Raw genomic sequence first — 14,175 nt, forward strand, 5'->3', positions numbered from 1 at the left:
TGTTTAAAAGTATATATTAATAATATAATTAAATGAATGTACTTGGAATCTAAATTATGGAGTGCCCTTTTTACTTTGTATTTAATCAGTTCTAGAGGTCTTCATGTTTTTTATGTTAATATGTAATGCGCCTTATTTAAATAGATGTTCATTTGAGAGATGGTTTTGTTCTTATTTATTTTAGTAAATGTTGGCTTGCTAATAGTTTTTCATTTCTAACATTATATTAATTCATTGAGTCAACTGTTTTTGGTAATTATTTGCATATCGATTTCATGATTTTTCCACTCTTGCTTACTGGTCTTATCTCCAGGTATGTTATCGATTTATTATTGTCAATCGGCTTTTGGAAGGAGAAAGATCAGTTATCGGTATTGGTTTAAAAAACAGTTATTGTGCATCTCTACTAATTCCTCACCTTTTTATGGACAGGATAAACAATGACAAAGTTCGTCACTGGACCCAGTTGTCCATTAATGTGTCTTTATACAACTAAAGAGCAACTCTGCTCCATGTTCATCAGCTCAGCTGCTCTGTTTGGTGCCTTGATGTCCCAGTATGTTTCAGTCATGCAGCCTCCAACACCCCACCGAGTTTTCAAACTTGTTTTCACCTCAAGATTATCAGAAAAACTGTTACTATAATATATTATTATTATTATATTATATCAATATATTATTAGCACCTGAAAATGTGGATTAAAGCTGTTTTGTACCAGTGACTCAGCTTCACTAGTTAGAATTCAGTGGAATGATGAGACTTCTTAGCACAAGATGCTTTCCCCTACATAGAGGACTTAATGATATAATTACCTCTTTAAAAAGATTGGTTTAGAACCAGCTCTTACCAGTAAAACCCAAAGGATTATTAATGTTATCTGTATCATTGTAATATTGACCAGAGATTTTTAGATTTCTCAGAAGGATTCATAAATGTTTAGATTTCTTAGCATTTGATTTGTTTTTCTGTGTTCTTTGTGATTGTATTGTAATTGTATGTACAGCGCTTTGAGTGTCTTGTTACTGAAAAGCACTAAATAAATAAACTTACCTTACCTTACCTTACCTTACTAAAAACCAAAGAAAATTTGATGCCGGGGAGCTGAAGAGAAAAAGCTCAGTTTTAAACACCTTCATTCAGATGTTTTTTCATGCGTTCAGCAGCATTAGGGAAGACTAAACTTCCAGTTAATTATATGCAGAAGGCTAAAGATTTCATTGGAAGTTTATAGCGATCACAGAGATGGAGTCATTTGTATACCTTACCGGGCATAAATGTGGATTCTTTTTTTCTCAATATTGATATATCTCCCTACCCTATACTCAAACAGCATGACACACTCTGCCCTAAATCTTTTACGATCATCAGTTTGTAAAAGCATTTCCCTTTGCACCACATTTTTCTGTAATGGTATCTGTAGCAGGAAACAGGTAAAATGTCACCAGGAGACAGCCATTTTGAAAGGATCACGGTCTATCCAGCGGCTGATCCCTTTGTGGAGAGTATTTGTGTCGTCTTGGGGGATGTTTGCTGCTAAACCTCCTAGCTTCAACCCCAACAAAGTTTAAACACTCACATGTGTCGCAAGCATCTCTTGAAGTCTCTACCACGGCTCACTTCTCATAACATGCCAAAGTGCTGAGGGATCATACAGTAAAACACTAGATTCAATTTAACGGATTTAAGTTTGTTGTTTTCATTTCTTGATTTCCAATAATGCATTCATCTGCAGACTGATATTTGATCTTTTTTAATTTAGTTTAGAACAAAATGTGACTTAAATGGTGTTTATTTTTTGTATGGGGAGCATAATTACAATAACGTAGGTGGAAGAATAATTTTTTTTCTTTTTAAGATTTGTTTTGCAGGACTGGTGGCCTTTATTTTGTCATTTTTCTTTGAGGGTAGGCACAGGAAATGGGGTGACGAGAGGGGGGGGCCAACATGTAGCACAGCTCACCGTGACTCGGACTTGAACCAGGGGAAAGCCACATCAAGGGCCGAAGGCTCTTTATACATGTGCTCTACCACTGCACCAGTGCCGCGACTGGGCAGTACACTTTTATTTAAAGTGATCGATTAATATGTTACAACAGACTGGATCTGATCAACAAGTTCTAAATATAATGTTCCCATAAATAATAGTTCTCCTTTTGAGTAGATCTGCAATTTACAGTGTAAACATCAAACAGGTCCTTATTGATCCAGTCCCTTCATTAACTTTGCCCCCAACTGACCTTGTATGGCAGGACCACTGCAGAGCCTCCACTGATGCCCACGATTGGCACGGCTGTCTGTGTGGAGATGAAATCCAGAATTTGTGCCACAGCCTCGGAGCCAACATTGTCCTCAAATACCACACCATGGACCCGGTTAGTTGACAAGGTGTCACAGATCCGGGTGAGCAGAGCTCGTGGGTTGGTGTTGTTGACTAGCACAGTGATGGGGTTCACTTCCAGAGGCAGGTCCATGAAGTTTTCCCGGCTCAAACGCCCCTTTATCTCCGTCTGGTAGGCCGGGCCACTGAATACCACTGCTACGTTTACGGAGGGCACGGGAAACCCAAATGGCCGACCCGAACAGGAGGGGATTATGCAGAACAGCAGCAGCAGCAACAGCGGCAGCGGTGGTGGCCACCACAGGGAGTCACTCCAACAGCCCAGACGAAGGCCCATCTCAGTCACCTACTGCCTGTAGAAAGGATTTAGTAGAGGGAGGGGGATCAACAGAAGGTTAACAGTTTAGATCACTTAACAACTGAATGCCTTCACACAAAGGAAAAAACAACAAACATACTGCCTTTTGTTTTGGCAAGGGACATTTTGGCTTTAATTTTGGACATTGTTGTAGAAACCTGGCTAAAACATCCATTAACAAGGGTCTAGAGTGATACTTTTAGACTACATTCACATACAGGAGAGGGCTATGGCCAGGCTGTGGAGTCTCAGGCCGGCAGCTGCCACCCTGCTGTTGTTGTATTCAGCATGCCAACCCAACAGATGGTGTCCAGTGTTTAATGCAACAAATGGAGAACAAGAGGATTTATAATTTTTGTCTCGTGACATTACTTTTGATGCTGTTACTTCATTTTTCAGCGGTTCCAGGCTTAATTACAGAACGGTTCTTATGCATGCTGTTCAATATCCTGATTTATCGCAATGTCTTCTGTTATGATGGCATTTTATCAGCTTTTTAGAACACTTTTCTTCTTCTGTTTGGACTTAAATCAGTACAAGATGACCATCTGGTTTTACCTGCTTTTTTGATTTGCTCTTTAACCATTTAAATACTATAGAAAAGCTTGCAGTGTGTGTGAGGTTCATGTCGTAACCTATTGTAGCAGTTTGTGTTGAGCTTTCAGACAGGGCTGAGCTCTCTGTCACATCTGTCACAGTAACATTTGTGGCTCTTAGGGAGAACTCTACAATGGTCCCCTGTCACAGGACTCTGATCCACCATGTGATGGAATCCCATTGGGGAGAATATATTGTAATCCCTTGGTAATCCCTGGCAGGCATCATGGCTTGCAGCTTGATTGTAGTGTATAAACTTATCAGGAGATTTGGCCACTGCACAAGGTAAACGGTTTCAGTTTAGTTCTGCTGCATGTCTGGGGTTATACCTATTCCTACATTGTCTTTCATTTATCTCGCATCCTGAAATACAGATAAACAACACGGCCTAAGGCTATAACTGTTATGCACTGCATGAGATTTTCTATGCAGACCCTTATAAATGTTTTAACTTTTCTTAGTATGCACAATGAGAGATGTTTTATATACCTGGGACAACAATAAATTGGCCGAATGTTTTCCATCAGATTGAACATGTACAAAAACTCACAAACACCTAGAACCTAGACCAGTCAAAGCATGCCCAAAAGGAATGTTGTGATTTGGATGTAATTTGATCCAAAGACAGATTATTGAGGACTATGTGAACGATTTAATACACAAGGAACTGGTATGTCTAGAGGGCATTAGTGGTGCGATGGTGGCAGTGAGAATTAAATAAGACCATTTAGGGTGAGGGATAAAATATTAATAAATTGTTTAAAGGTGGTGAAATAAATGGGATTGAATTGATTTACAATTGACAAACTTATTTTATGAAGCACACAAGTGTAGGACCTAGACAGTTTATGCTGAACACAGAGTCCTTAGGAAATGAGCAACTGAATCCTCTTTACTAAAGTGTAGATGTCTTGGACATAAGTTTCACCATATTCAGGCTATTACTAAGTCCAGTCACCACCCATTAAAAGGTTCTGACCCAGCTTGGCTGTCAGAGGTGAAATTATCCTTCTGGATCTATAAGACTGAGCTTGGTAATTAAATACATACATGATAGAGGAAAGAAAGAAAGAATCGCCAGCTCGTCATCCCGTCACCTTGTTCTGCCAAGAGGAACTATAATATAGTTCCTTTTGTTTCTTGTATTGAAAAATATTTCCTTTCAATCTAAAATATCCTGCATATGGCATAGATCTTGTACAAGTGATTGTCTATTTGCATGTAATGTTAACCATATTATCAAAACCCAACACCAATACAGGCAGTTTCCAGAGTACCAGATGGTCAGTTAAAAAGTGAAGGTGAGCAGATTCAGGTGGTCAACGTGTGCAGTTCCCCAGCATGTGTAATGCACGATGGGCCATGATGACAACAATGCTCACTGATAAACTGAACAAGTAGCTGGGATTGTCTGATGCTGCACTGGATTGGCTCAGATCTTTGGCAGAGCAGGACTACTCCGTCACGTGGCAGTTACAGATTACAGCGAATGAAGCTCACATGTAGAGGTTCCTCAAGGTTCCATTCTCATACCACTTTCTAACTCAGATGATGGAGGGCTACATCATCTCTGACCATATGTGTGCTCTGACAGACATTAGCTTTTTTCTTGTACCTTCACATGACCTCCATCCATAAGTCTGAGTTGGTGTTGGATGATGAGTGGATGGGTCAGAATTTTCTCCAACTTAATGCAGAAACTTGGATACAGTTTTTGGTCCAAAAACTGCAGGGTAGGAGATCAGCCCTCAGCTAGACTCAATGAGATTAAAGACCACAGAGCATGCAAGAAACCTTCGTGTTCTTTTGGACCAGACCTTAACAGCCACACTCAGTCTGCGACTTAATCAGCCTGATACAATCTGAAAAGCATTACCAATAACCTAATGTTGTCTCATTATAAAACACTATTTTCTCTACATTGTCTCACACGCTTTAAATACAAATGTTATTGTCTTTATAAAAACCAAACATTAACTATAAAAAACCTTTTAAATAGTCTCCTGACTGCCCTCAGTCACATAGCGTTGTCTCTGTCATAGCAAATCTCAAAAGAAAGCACACCAGATAACTGCTGAGACGTATTTGTGCAAATGAAATCCCCCCAAAAATGAACTACAGTTTGTCTGTTTAGAAGTTGTTTTTCTTTCTACTCTACAAACCTAAGAAAACCTGGCAGTTAGAGAACAGCAGTGTCAAACAAAACAGCTTATTTAGTTGCGTGTTTGCTTTGTCTGTATCAGTCATGCCAAGTCTATGAGAGACAAGTTATCTCTGTAAGCAACATTGAATGAAAACAACAACATGCATCTGCTGTTTCATCTCAAAGTAGTCGCAAGACGGTGGAGAGACCAAGTACAGATTATTTTCTGTCATTTGAAAATGTTTCTAACAGCTATAGCTATACTTCGGCATTACAAATTAACACGTTCATAGATTCACCTTTCTTTTTAATCAAAAGCATCACTGAGTGTAGACAGACACTCTTCATCCTACCTGACTGAACCTGAGCTGTTTTGCTAAGAAGAATATCCAAAACATTTTTCAGATTTGTCTGTTAAAAGCCATCTGGATCCTCCAACAGGAATTTAATGGAGTCATAAAAGAAATCAATGATATGTAGAAGGAAACGTTTTAAATTAATTTATGTATAGACAGATTTTAAACCACTGGAAGAAATTGATTAATTATTTTCATACACAGGATTATAATGAACTTTAACTATGTATAATTTAGGTTTTGTATTAAGGTGATTGTATGAATACTACTGTGCTTTTTTTCTTCTTCTTGTTTCTCTATCTGTTGTGTAAGCAAAGTTTGAAATGATTGTTTTTCTCTTTCCTACACGCTCTTCTACCAGACTGTACATATGTTTTTAGTCTCTGTGTTTGTATTAGTTGGTTTTCTACCTTTTATTCTTTGTAAAAAGAAATTCATAAAAAATCATTTAGAATATCATATTTTTATTACTTCTACTTTATGCTGGCTTATCACATTAAATCCTAATAAATTTGAGGTTGCGGATGTAATGTTCCAACTGTAAAAGTTTAGGGGTTAGAATACTTTTTTCATGCATTGTAAAAAGACGCCTTTATTGTAGAGATTTATGGGTACGTCCGTCTGTATTTTCACAACGCTTTGTCCTGTTGTTAGAATCACAAATAAGAGACAGGTTGTTGCTGTCGTCACAACACTGCTTCAACCTGGGTTCACTATGACTCAGTGTGTTCCTGCTGACGCAGGCTGTGGAACATATTACCCCCCCAAACCCTGCTTTACCACTGAAGTAAAGACTTGCCTGTATCATAAGCTTTGACTGACCTTGTAATATTCATTCATTCATTCATCTATCTTCTATACCGCTTGTTCCATAGTGGGTCACAGGGGAGCTGGTGCCTATCTCCAGCAGTCTATGGGTGGGAGGCGGTGTACAGGTCGCCAATCCATCGCAGGGCAACACAGAGACATACAGGGCAAACAACCATGCACACACTCATTCACACCTAAGGGCAATTTACAGTTGAACTAGTAATAGGAAAACTGCTAGTTCAGACCCTGGTGTGGTTTACAGTCTACACCGCGGTCTGCTCCATAGAAATGTATTCCTCCACAACATTTTGAATGTTCTAGTCTCTGATCTCTAGTTCTGATCATCTCATACCTGATGAAGTTGTCTACCGTCAGACATGTTTCGGTTCAGAACCCACTGAGGAAAGGAGTGCTTTAATGTGGCTTGCAGCAAGTTGCTAATATTTAAACACATGGTGTCATCTTATGCCATCCGGCATGTATACCACTTCTCTGTTATAAATTGATTCTCAGCTCTGGGTGTTCAGGTGAACCACTGTAAAGGAAGGGAAAGGGTTGGTATTTGTGTGTCTGTGTTGCTACTATGTGAAGTTGTGTGCCAACTTGTCCTCATGAAAATGTCTCTGCCTTTATTGATTTTGACACAAATGATAATCTTCACAAAATTGATTTTTTTGGCATAGATTATATCAAAGTTCCTATTATTTGTATTACCCACAAACAGTGCATCACAGTTTAAGTATGGGGTTGCAAAGCTGTAGATCAGTCATTGTAAAAACTATATTTCCTGATAGCTTTGGACGCTTTCAGCAGGATAATCCACCTGGAACCCAAGCAAAAATGACTGAGAAATGGTTTTGGAACCATAAAGATTTTCAGCTGTTGACTCTAAATTCTCCAGGTCTCAATCTTATTGAGCATCTGTGGGATCTGCTTTGCAATTGGGTCCAATCCATGGACCACCAGGAGGGGTGTGGTCATAATGTAATGCCTAATTGCAATTTGTTGGAAAGTTTGAGGTCACAGCAACATGTTTTATATAAAAAGTACAGTTATCTCCTTGTTGAGTAATTTTAAAAGATAGCAGCTAGTGACATGAACATTAGTCAGTGAAAATCATCTAGAGATGGAAAATAAAAAGAAGCAGCAGCTGCATCTTACTAACAATCTGTCCTCTCTGTTCAGCTAGTCAGTCTTGGACTAACAAACATTAAAGATGTGCTTAACCCCCTCTAGTGGGTGACATACAGAGGAAGCATTTTCTTTACAGAATGAGCTCCCAGGATTGACTCTGAGGAGCTGCTGGTGTTTTCTCATGAATTATTTACCAATATCCTTCCCACTGACATCTGGACAGCTTGATAATTCCAGCAGGTGAATGGTTACAGATGTGCAAATTTAGTTCATATACATTTTCTGCGCTTATAAATTGAAAGATTTTGATGAACATCATTTTGTACACTTGGACATGTCTGATATTAGCTTATTCTCAAACCTATTTATTGAATATTGCATTTTTAATAACCAGTCACATTTGCTGCTCATCATAAAATCCATATTTTCTTTTCTCATATCACCATATCCATTGTTTGATTTAAAACAAGGAACCCTGTCCTGTATTTCTTTATTTTGCTGTATTTTATTTTAATGTTGGTTTTCTGTCTTATTTGACCTAAATGTTTAAATTGCTTCTAAATATCTCCTGTAAATCAAGCTGCATCTCTTCTAATGGTGTGACTTTTACCAGATGAGAATTGACTTGTCATATATTAGTGACTCGTGTCATTTTCTCCACGTGACGCCTGCAGCTTATTAGCAAGATCCTGCAGCAGTAAATACATCTGGCTAAGAGGTGGGGTATCATCTGCGCAGTACCTAATGCCTGGCTTTATATTCTGGGCATGACGCCTCTGCATGCACCTGTCCCATCTCTCTGTCATGTGATCAGATTCATTTATTCTGCAGCCTGTTATATCTGTGGTTCACATGCTGACAAAGTCATCCTCAGTGTCGTTTGCAGTAACAATGTGAAGCGGTCAAACAATCCACAGAGTCTGAGGTCATTCCACAACCAATCTGCTGTTGTCATATGATGACCTTTAAAAATCTTATTGAGAAATGGTTTTTGGTTTTCTATAAATTAATCAGCTACAGCCTTGCCTCTTACACTGTTTCATTGTTCTTGAGTTAAAATAGTAAAGTAATGAGAACAGTGAGTTAATTATTTCCTATTTAAATGCAGAAATCGCCTGGATCAACTTTGAGTTTGTTTCTGAAATAATGCTCTTATGTTAAAATGATCTGTTCCTAAACATAGTTATGGTTTTACTACTTGCAGATGTTGGTAAAATTGTGCTGCATCTTCCTCAGCACAGGCATCTACCAGGAACCTTTAGAGAGCTTGATGTTTCCCTCTGCTGAGAAGCTTTATGGAGATGCTGATGTTATTTTCCAGCAGAACTTGGCACCTACTCACACTGCCAAAGGTACCAATACCTGCTTTGTTGGCTATTATATCCCTGTGTTTGATTGGCTAGCTGACTGGCCTGACCTAAACCTGATAGAAAATCTATGGAGTATTGTCAAGAGGTAATTAAGTGCAGCCAGAGCCAACAATGGACACGATCTAAGGGCCAATAAATACCAATGGGGATCTTTAAGCACTTCACAATTTGATTTGTTTACAATTCAGAAGATTACAATGTGATTAAAATCAATTATTGACACAAAAAGGATGTAATGCTCCTCTCATCACCCTCACTACCATACCCCCCACCTCTTCTGTTCACCAAAAAGGGAAGAAAAAAAGTACTATAATATTAAAAGTACAAAATGCGTAACAAGGCTATACCATTAGCTCTGGTAATGGTAATGCGGACCTCTGCACATTCTGAACAAACAGCTGACCTTATTCACAATTAAATATGAGTCGAACATCTCTCACTTCAGCTGTAACTAGAAACTGTTAAATATCTTTGAGAAGAAATCCTACAAAAGGCAGTTGTAAATCCTTTGTTGTAAAAGTGGCATAAACTTTGTAATCTGCGTCACCTTTTTTGAGTAAGGGGGCTTCTTGGACCAGATTTGCTCGATGGTTAATCATACAACCATTTTTCTTCCTGTCAGGGTGGAACCGTGTAATATGGCTCCTCATGCTTGTTGTGTTTTACATAACCTACATATGGTGTGGTTCTGGATTCCCTTTAGTGCCGAGGGTGCTGTCCTTATCCAGGTGGCTTTATGGAAAATAGTGTTAGTTTGTCCAACATTTCGTGTTCTTCAAAACCAGGTCATAAATTAACATCCAGATAATCGAGTTTTGACATTTGCTAATCTATTAGGAATTGTCCCTATCCCCATCCTGATACCTCCACCCCTGCTATCAAAGCAACCCGAGCTTCCTTAGCACCTCGACAGAGCCAGACTAATGGCCTCCATGTCCTTATTGGGGCAGTTATTCATGTAAAAGAAGGTCTGACCATGTATGTGCAGGCTGTACAGTACGTGGACATAGTTTTTATTAGGCTCACATGTCTGAATTTATTTTTTAATTTGTAATAATCTTAATTTTCTAGGAAACACTTACATCAGATTAAACTGCCTGCCATGTTTCACTCTCTAAGGAATCTAAAACATTTCAATCTGGATTTTTTAGCTGATGATTAAATTTACTGAGCTGCGCCTGTTCAAGTCAGGTCTTTGAAAAGGTTTCAGTGCATTTGACCAAGGAAGATTAACCATTGATCATTGTTTACCTGCCAGTAATGAAATGTCTCAGTCACCGACAGTTCTAACATATACTGACTTGTTCAGGGTTGTTGGAGTCTGTAAGCTGTACCACTGTACTAAAGGCACTGTGAAGAGGAAGCAAAGCCCTGAAAAGTAAATAATAATCTACTGCGATGGTTTTATCTGTTAGCAGAATTAACTCAACATCAGGATTTTCTTTGTCATCTGTTTTGAATTATTTGAACATATCATTCTTCGTCCCATAAATCATTGAAAGTGTGTGGTATAACTAATAGTTGGATCGTAATTATAAGAGTAAAAGGATGGTTGAATGTTAGTTGGGAAAAAATCAGCATCCCAAAATATCCAGACTGTCAGAGGTTTTAGGCGATGTGAAATCATTTCATGTACTCAGTTTCTCAAGATGCTGAGTTACACCCAAGATCTCATGAAATCTATCTAAGGTATCTGGTGACCCTTTTCTGATAAACTCCCGAAACCAAATATGTACATATACAGCATTCCTAAACCAGCACTGGTTGTCATAAATCCTCCCTGCAGATACTGACCGGTCAGTTTGTGAATGCCGAATCAGATTATACCCGCTGGACTTAAGCCAGATCATCGGCATCATCATAAAGAAATGCATCTCTGTTATTTCAATTGTCCTCATCTGATCTTGGGAATTTTGTCCTGATCCAAGTCCTGGCCACGCCATGTCAGGTTGAGCTTCAGACCCTTTAAAATGCCTCCTAACTGTGGAGCTACAGCATGGTGGTTCATATAAGCATATATATTTTTAGCTGTGTTGGGATTAAGAAAACAACTGTTCTGTTCTTCTTCATGAGGCTGTGTCTGGCACAATGCTAAACTGCCTGGCGCTGAAGATGATTAACAAGACCAAACCAGTTCTGAAGTGCAGAAGACCAGAAGCCAAAAATTAAACTGCATTCTTTCCACTTATGGAGCGCTTGAGCTGAGCACAGCTTAGCTTACTGCTCAAAATACTCAGTTTTCCATCAGATTTAGATAGATGCTGTATTAGGTGAAGAAAAGCTGATAGAAATTCACCTGAAAGACCTGGTGAGCGAAGGTTTAAGCTAAGCTGACTATGGAGCTAAGGCTGATGAAGAGCAGAAAAACAAAACCAAGAAAACATTTGATGTAAACAGCACTAAAATGTTAGATATGTATGTTTTTAAGTCTTGACTAATCTTCAGTGTGACCACAATAGTTTCTTTGTTTCCGAGACATTTGCAGAAAGTTGTATCCTCTTCTCAATGGAACATGGTCCTCTGTGATGTTTCTGGTGTTCACTGTTTATCTTCAAATTAAATGAGACATCTACACAGAGCCAAGACTCCTAGGAAACAACTACCTAGTCCAACGCTTAATTTAGCACACCTCAGAGGGGCAGCAGAATGGACAAACAAGACTAAATCTGTGCCACTCTGCTGGCATTGTTCTGTACAACATTCTCCACAGATCACCTGCCAAACAGACTAATGTCGCCTCTCTGTTGCATGGAGTGCTTCTCATTTTCTTCTGTTACTGAAACCATTTTCTGTGATCATGTTATTTAGTTATTCCTAATTTATGTTCAGTTAATCCTTCTTTGTTGTGAAAATCTCTTGTAAACATCTGATTGTGTTATAGTTGAATTTCTTTAATCAGTGGAACAATCAATGTATAGTTGATCAGTAACGGTTCATTAAATCTGCTTAACCCGTTTGGTAGCTTCTTCATTGAAATCATAAAAAAGCTAAAATTCATTTAGCTTCATTTGCATCTTGTTTTTCAGAAAAGGACCTTGACATTGACCCAAACACACATAAACACAAACTAACAGTTAAGGCTTTCACTTGCTGGCAGACGTGCTGACACCACAGGTACAAATACAGGTCCTTCTCAAAATGTTAGCATATTGTGATAAAGTTCATTATTTTCCATAATGTCATGATGAAAATTTAACATTCATATATTTTAGATTCATTGCACACTAACTGAAATATTTCAGGTCTTTTATTGTCTTAATACGGATGATTTTGGCATACAGCTCATGAAAACCCAAAATTCCTATCTCACAAAATTAGCATATCATTAAAAGGGTCTCTAAACGAGCTATGAACCTAATCATCTGAATCAACGAGTTAACTCTAAACACCTGCAAAAGATTCCTGAGGCCTTTAAAACTCCCAGCCTGGTTCATCACTCAAAACCCCAATCATGGGTAAGACTGCCGACCTGACTGCTGTCCAGAAGGCCACTATTGACACCCTCAAGCAAGAGGGTAAGACACAGAAAGAAATTTCTGAACGAATAGGTTGTTCCCAGAGTGCTGTATCAAGGCACCTCAGTGGGAAGTCTGAAGGAAGGAAAAAGTGTGGCAGAAAACGCTGCACAACGAGAAGAGGTGACCGGACCCTGAGGAAGATTGTGGAGAAGGGCCAATTCCAGACCTTGGGGGACCTGCGGAAGCAGTGGACTGAGTCTGGAGTAGAAACATCCAGAGCCACCGTGCACAGGCGTGTGCAGGAAATGGGCTACAGGTGCCGCATTCCCCAGGTCAAGCCACTTTTGAACCAGAAACAGCAGCAGAAGCGCCTGACCTGGGCTACAGAGAAGCAGCACTGGACTGTTGCTCAGTGGTCCAAAGTACTTTTTTCGGATGAAAGCAAATTCTGCATGTCATTCGGAAATCAAGGTGCCAGAGTCTGGAGGAAGACTGGGGAGAAGGAAATGCCAAAATGCCAGAAGTCCAGTGTCAAGTACCCACAGTCAGTGATGGTCTGGGGTGCCGTGTCAGCTGCTGGTGTTGGTCCACTGTGTTTTATCAAGGGCAGGGTCAATGCAGCTAGCTATCAGGAGATTTTGGAGCACTTCATGCTTCCATCTGCTGAAAAGCTTTATGGAGATGAAGATTTCATTTTTCAGCACGACCTGGCACCTGCTCACAGTGCCAAAACCACTGGTAAATGGTTTACTGACCATGGTATCACTGTGCTCAATTGGCCTGCCAACTCTCCTGACCTGAACCCCATAGAGAATCTGTGGGATATTGTGAAGAGAACGTTGAGAGACTCAAGACCCAACACTCTGGATGAGCTAAAGGCTGCTATCGAAGCATCCTGGGCCTCCATAAGACCTCAGCAGTGCCACAGGCTGATTGCCTCCATGCCACGCCGCCTTGAAGCAGTCATTTCTGCAAAAGGATTCCCGACCAAGTATTGAGTGCATAACTGTACATGATTATTTGAAGGTTGACGTTTTTTGTATTAAAAACACTTTTCTTTTATTGGTCGGATGAAATATGCTAATTTTGTGAGATAGGAATTTTGGGTTTTCATGAGCTGTATGCCAAAATCATCCGTATTAAGACGATAAAAGACCTGAAATATTTCAGTTAGTGTGCAATGAATCTAAAATATATGAATGTTAGATTTTCATCATGACATTATGGAAAATAATGAACTTTATCACAATATGCTAATATTTTGAGAAGGACCTGTAGGCCGAGACAAATGCTGGACAAGCAGCAAAGTAGCCTGAAATCAAACAGCAAAAAGCCAATCTAGGTCCCATTCTCAGTAGAGCTGCACAATATATGGAATCACTAGTGGCCAATCTAGTATTAATGTGTGCTATATTTTAATTTCAAAGGGATGCAATATTTGGCATATTCTCTGCATGCAAATATTATACTGAAACATTTTATCAGGTTTTCATTGCGATGAAGCCCAAATCTGATATAGATTTCCGTTATGAAAATGCATAAACCCATGGAAAAATGACAAATTGGACAAAGAGAGGAGTGAAAAATGTAGACTAATTGCTACTCATCATT

At 39.2% G+C, this 14,175-nt stretch overlaps 1 protein-coding gene and 1 long non-coding RNA gene across 26 annotated transcripts in view; one reads left to right on the forward strand and one right to left on the reverse strand.

Annotated features, from left to right (window-relative positions):
- Window positions 1-14,175, forward strand: part of LOC124864918 — a 273,328-nt gene that overhangs the window by 82,601 nt on the left and 176,552 nt on the right. Inside the window, exon 6 of one of the 25 annotated variants that reach the window (XR_007037402.1) lies at window positions 8,941-9,088. The exons of 23 other annotated variants lie outside the window; for them this stretch is intronic. This is a non-coding gene — a long non-coding RNA (uncharacterized LOC124864918). Of the gene's footprint in view, window positions 1-8,940; window positions 9,317-14,175 lie in introns of those variants that run through there. One more of the 25 variants, XR_007037398.1, reaches the window with a different exon arrangement.
- Window positions 1-14,175, reverse strand: part of LOC124864913 (glutamate receptor ionotropic, NMDA 2C-like) — a 103,125-nt gene that overhangs the window by 72,045 nt on the left and 16,905 nt on the right. The window contains exon 2 of the mRNA XM_047359864.1: window positions 2,238-2,691. Coding sequence (XP_047215820.1) covers window positions 2,238-2,675 — 438 coding nt within the window. The 5' untranslated portion in view covers window positions 2,676-2,691. The remainder of the gene's footprint in view (window positions 1-2,237; window positions 2,692-14,175) is intronic.

Source organism: Girardinichthys multiradiatus, chromosome Y (assembly GCF_021462225.1).
Source record: "Girardinichthys multiradiatus isolate DD_20200921_A chromosome Y, DD_fGirMul_XY1, whole genome shotgun sequence".
Lineage (NCBI taxonomy): Eukaryota > Metazoa > Chordata > Actinopteri > Cyprinodontiformes > Goodeidae > Girardinichthys > Girardinichthys multiradiatus.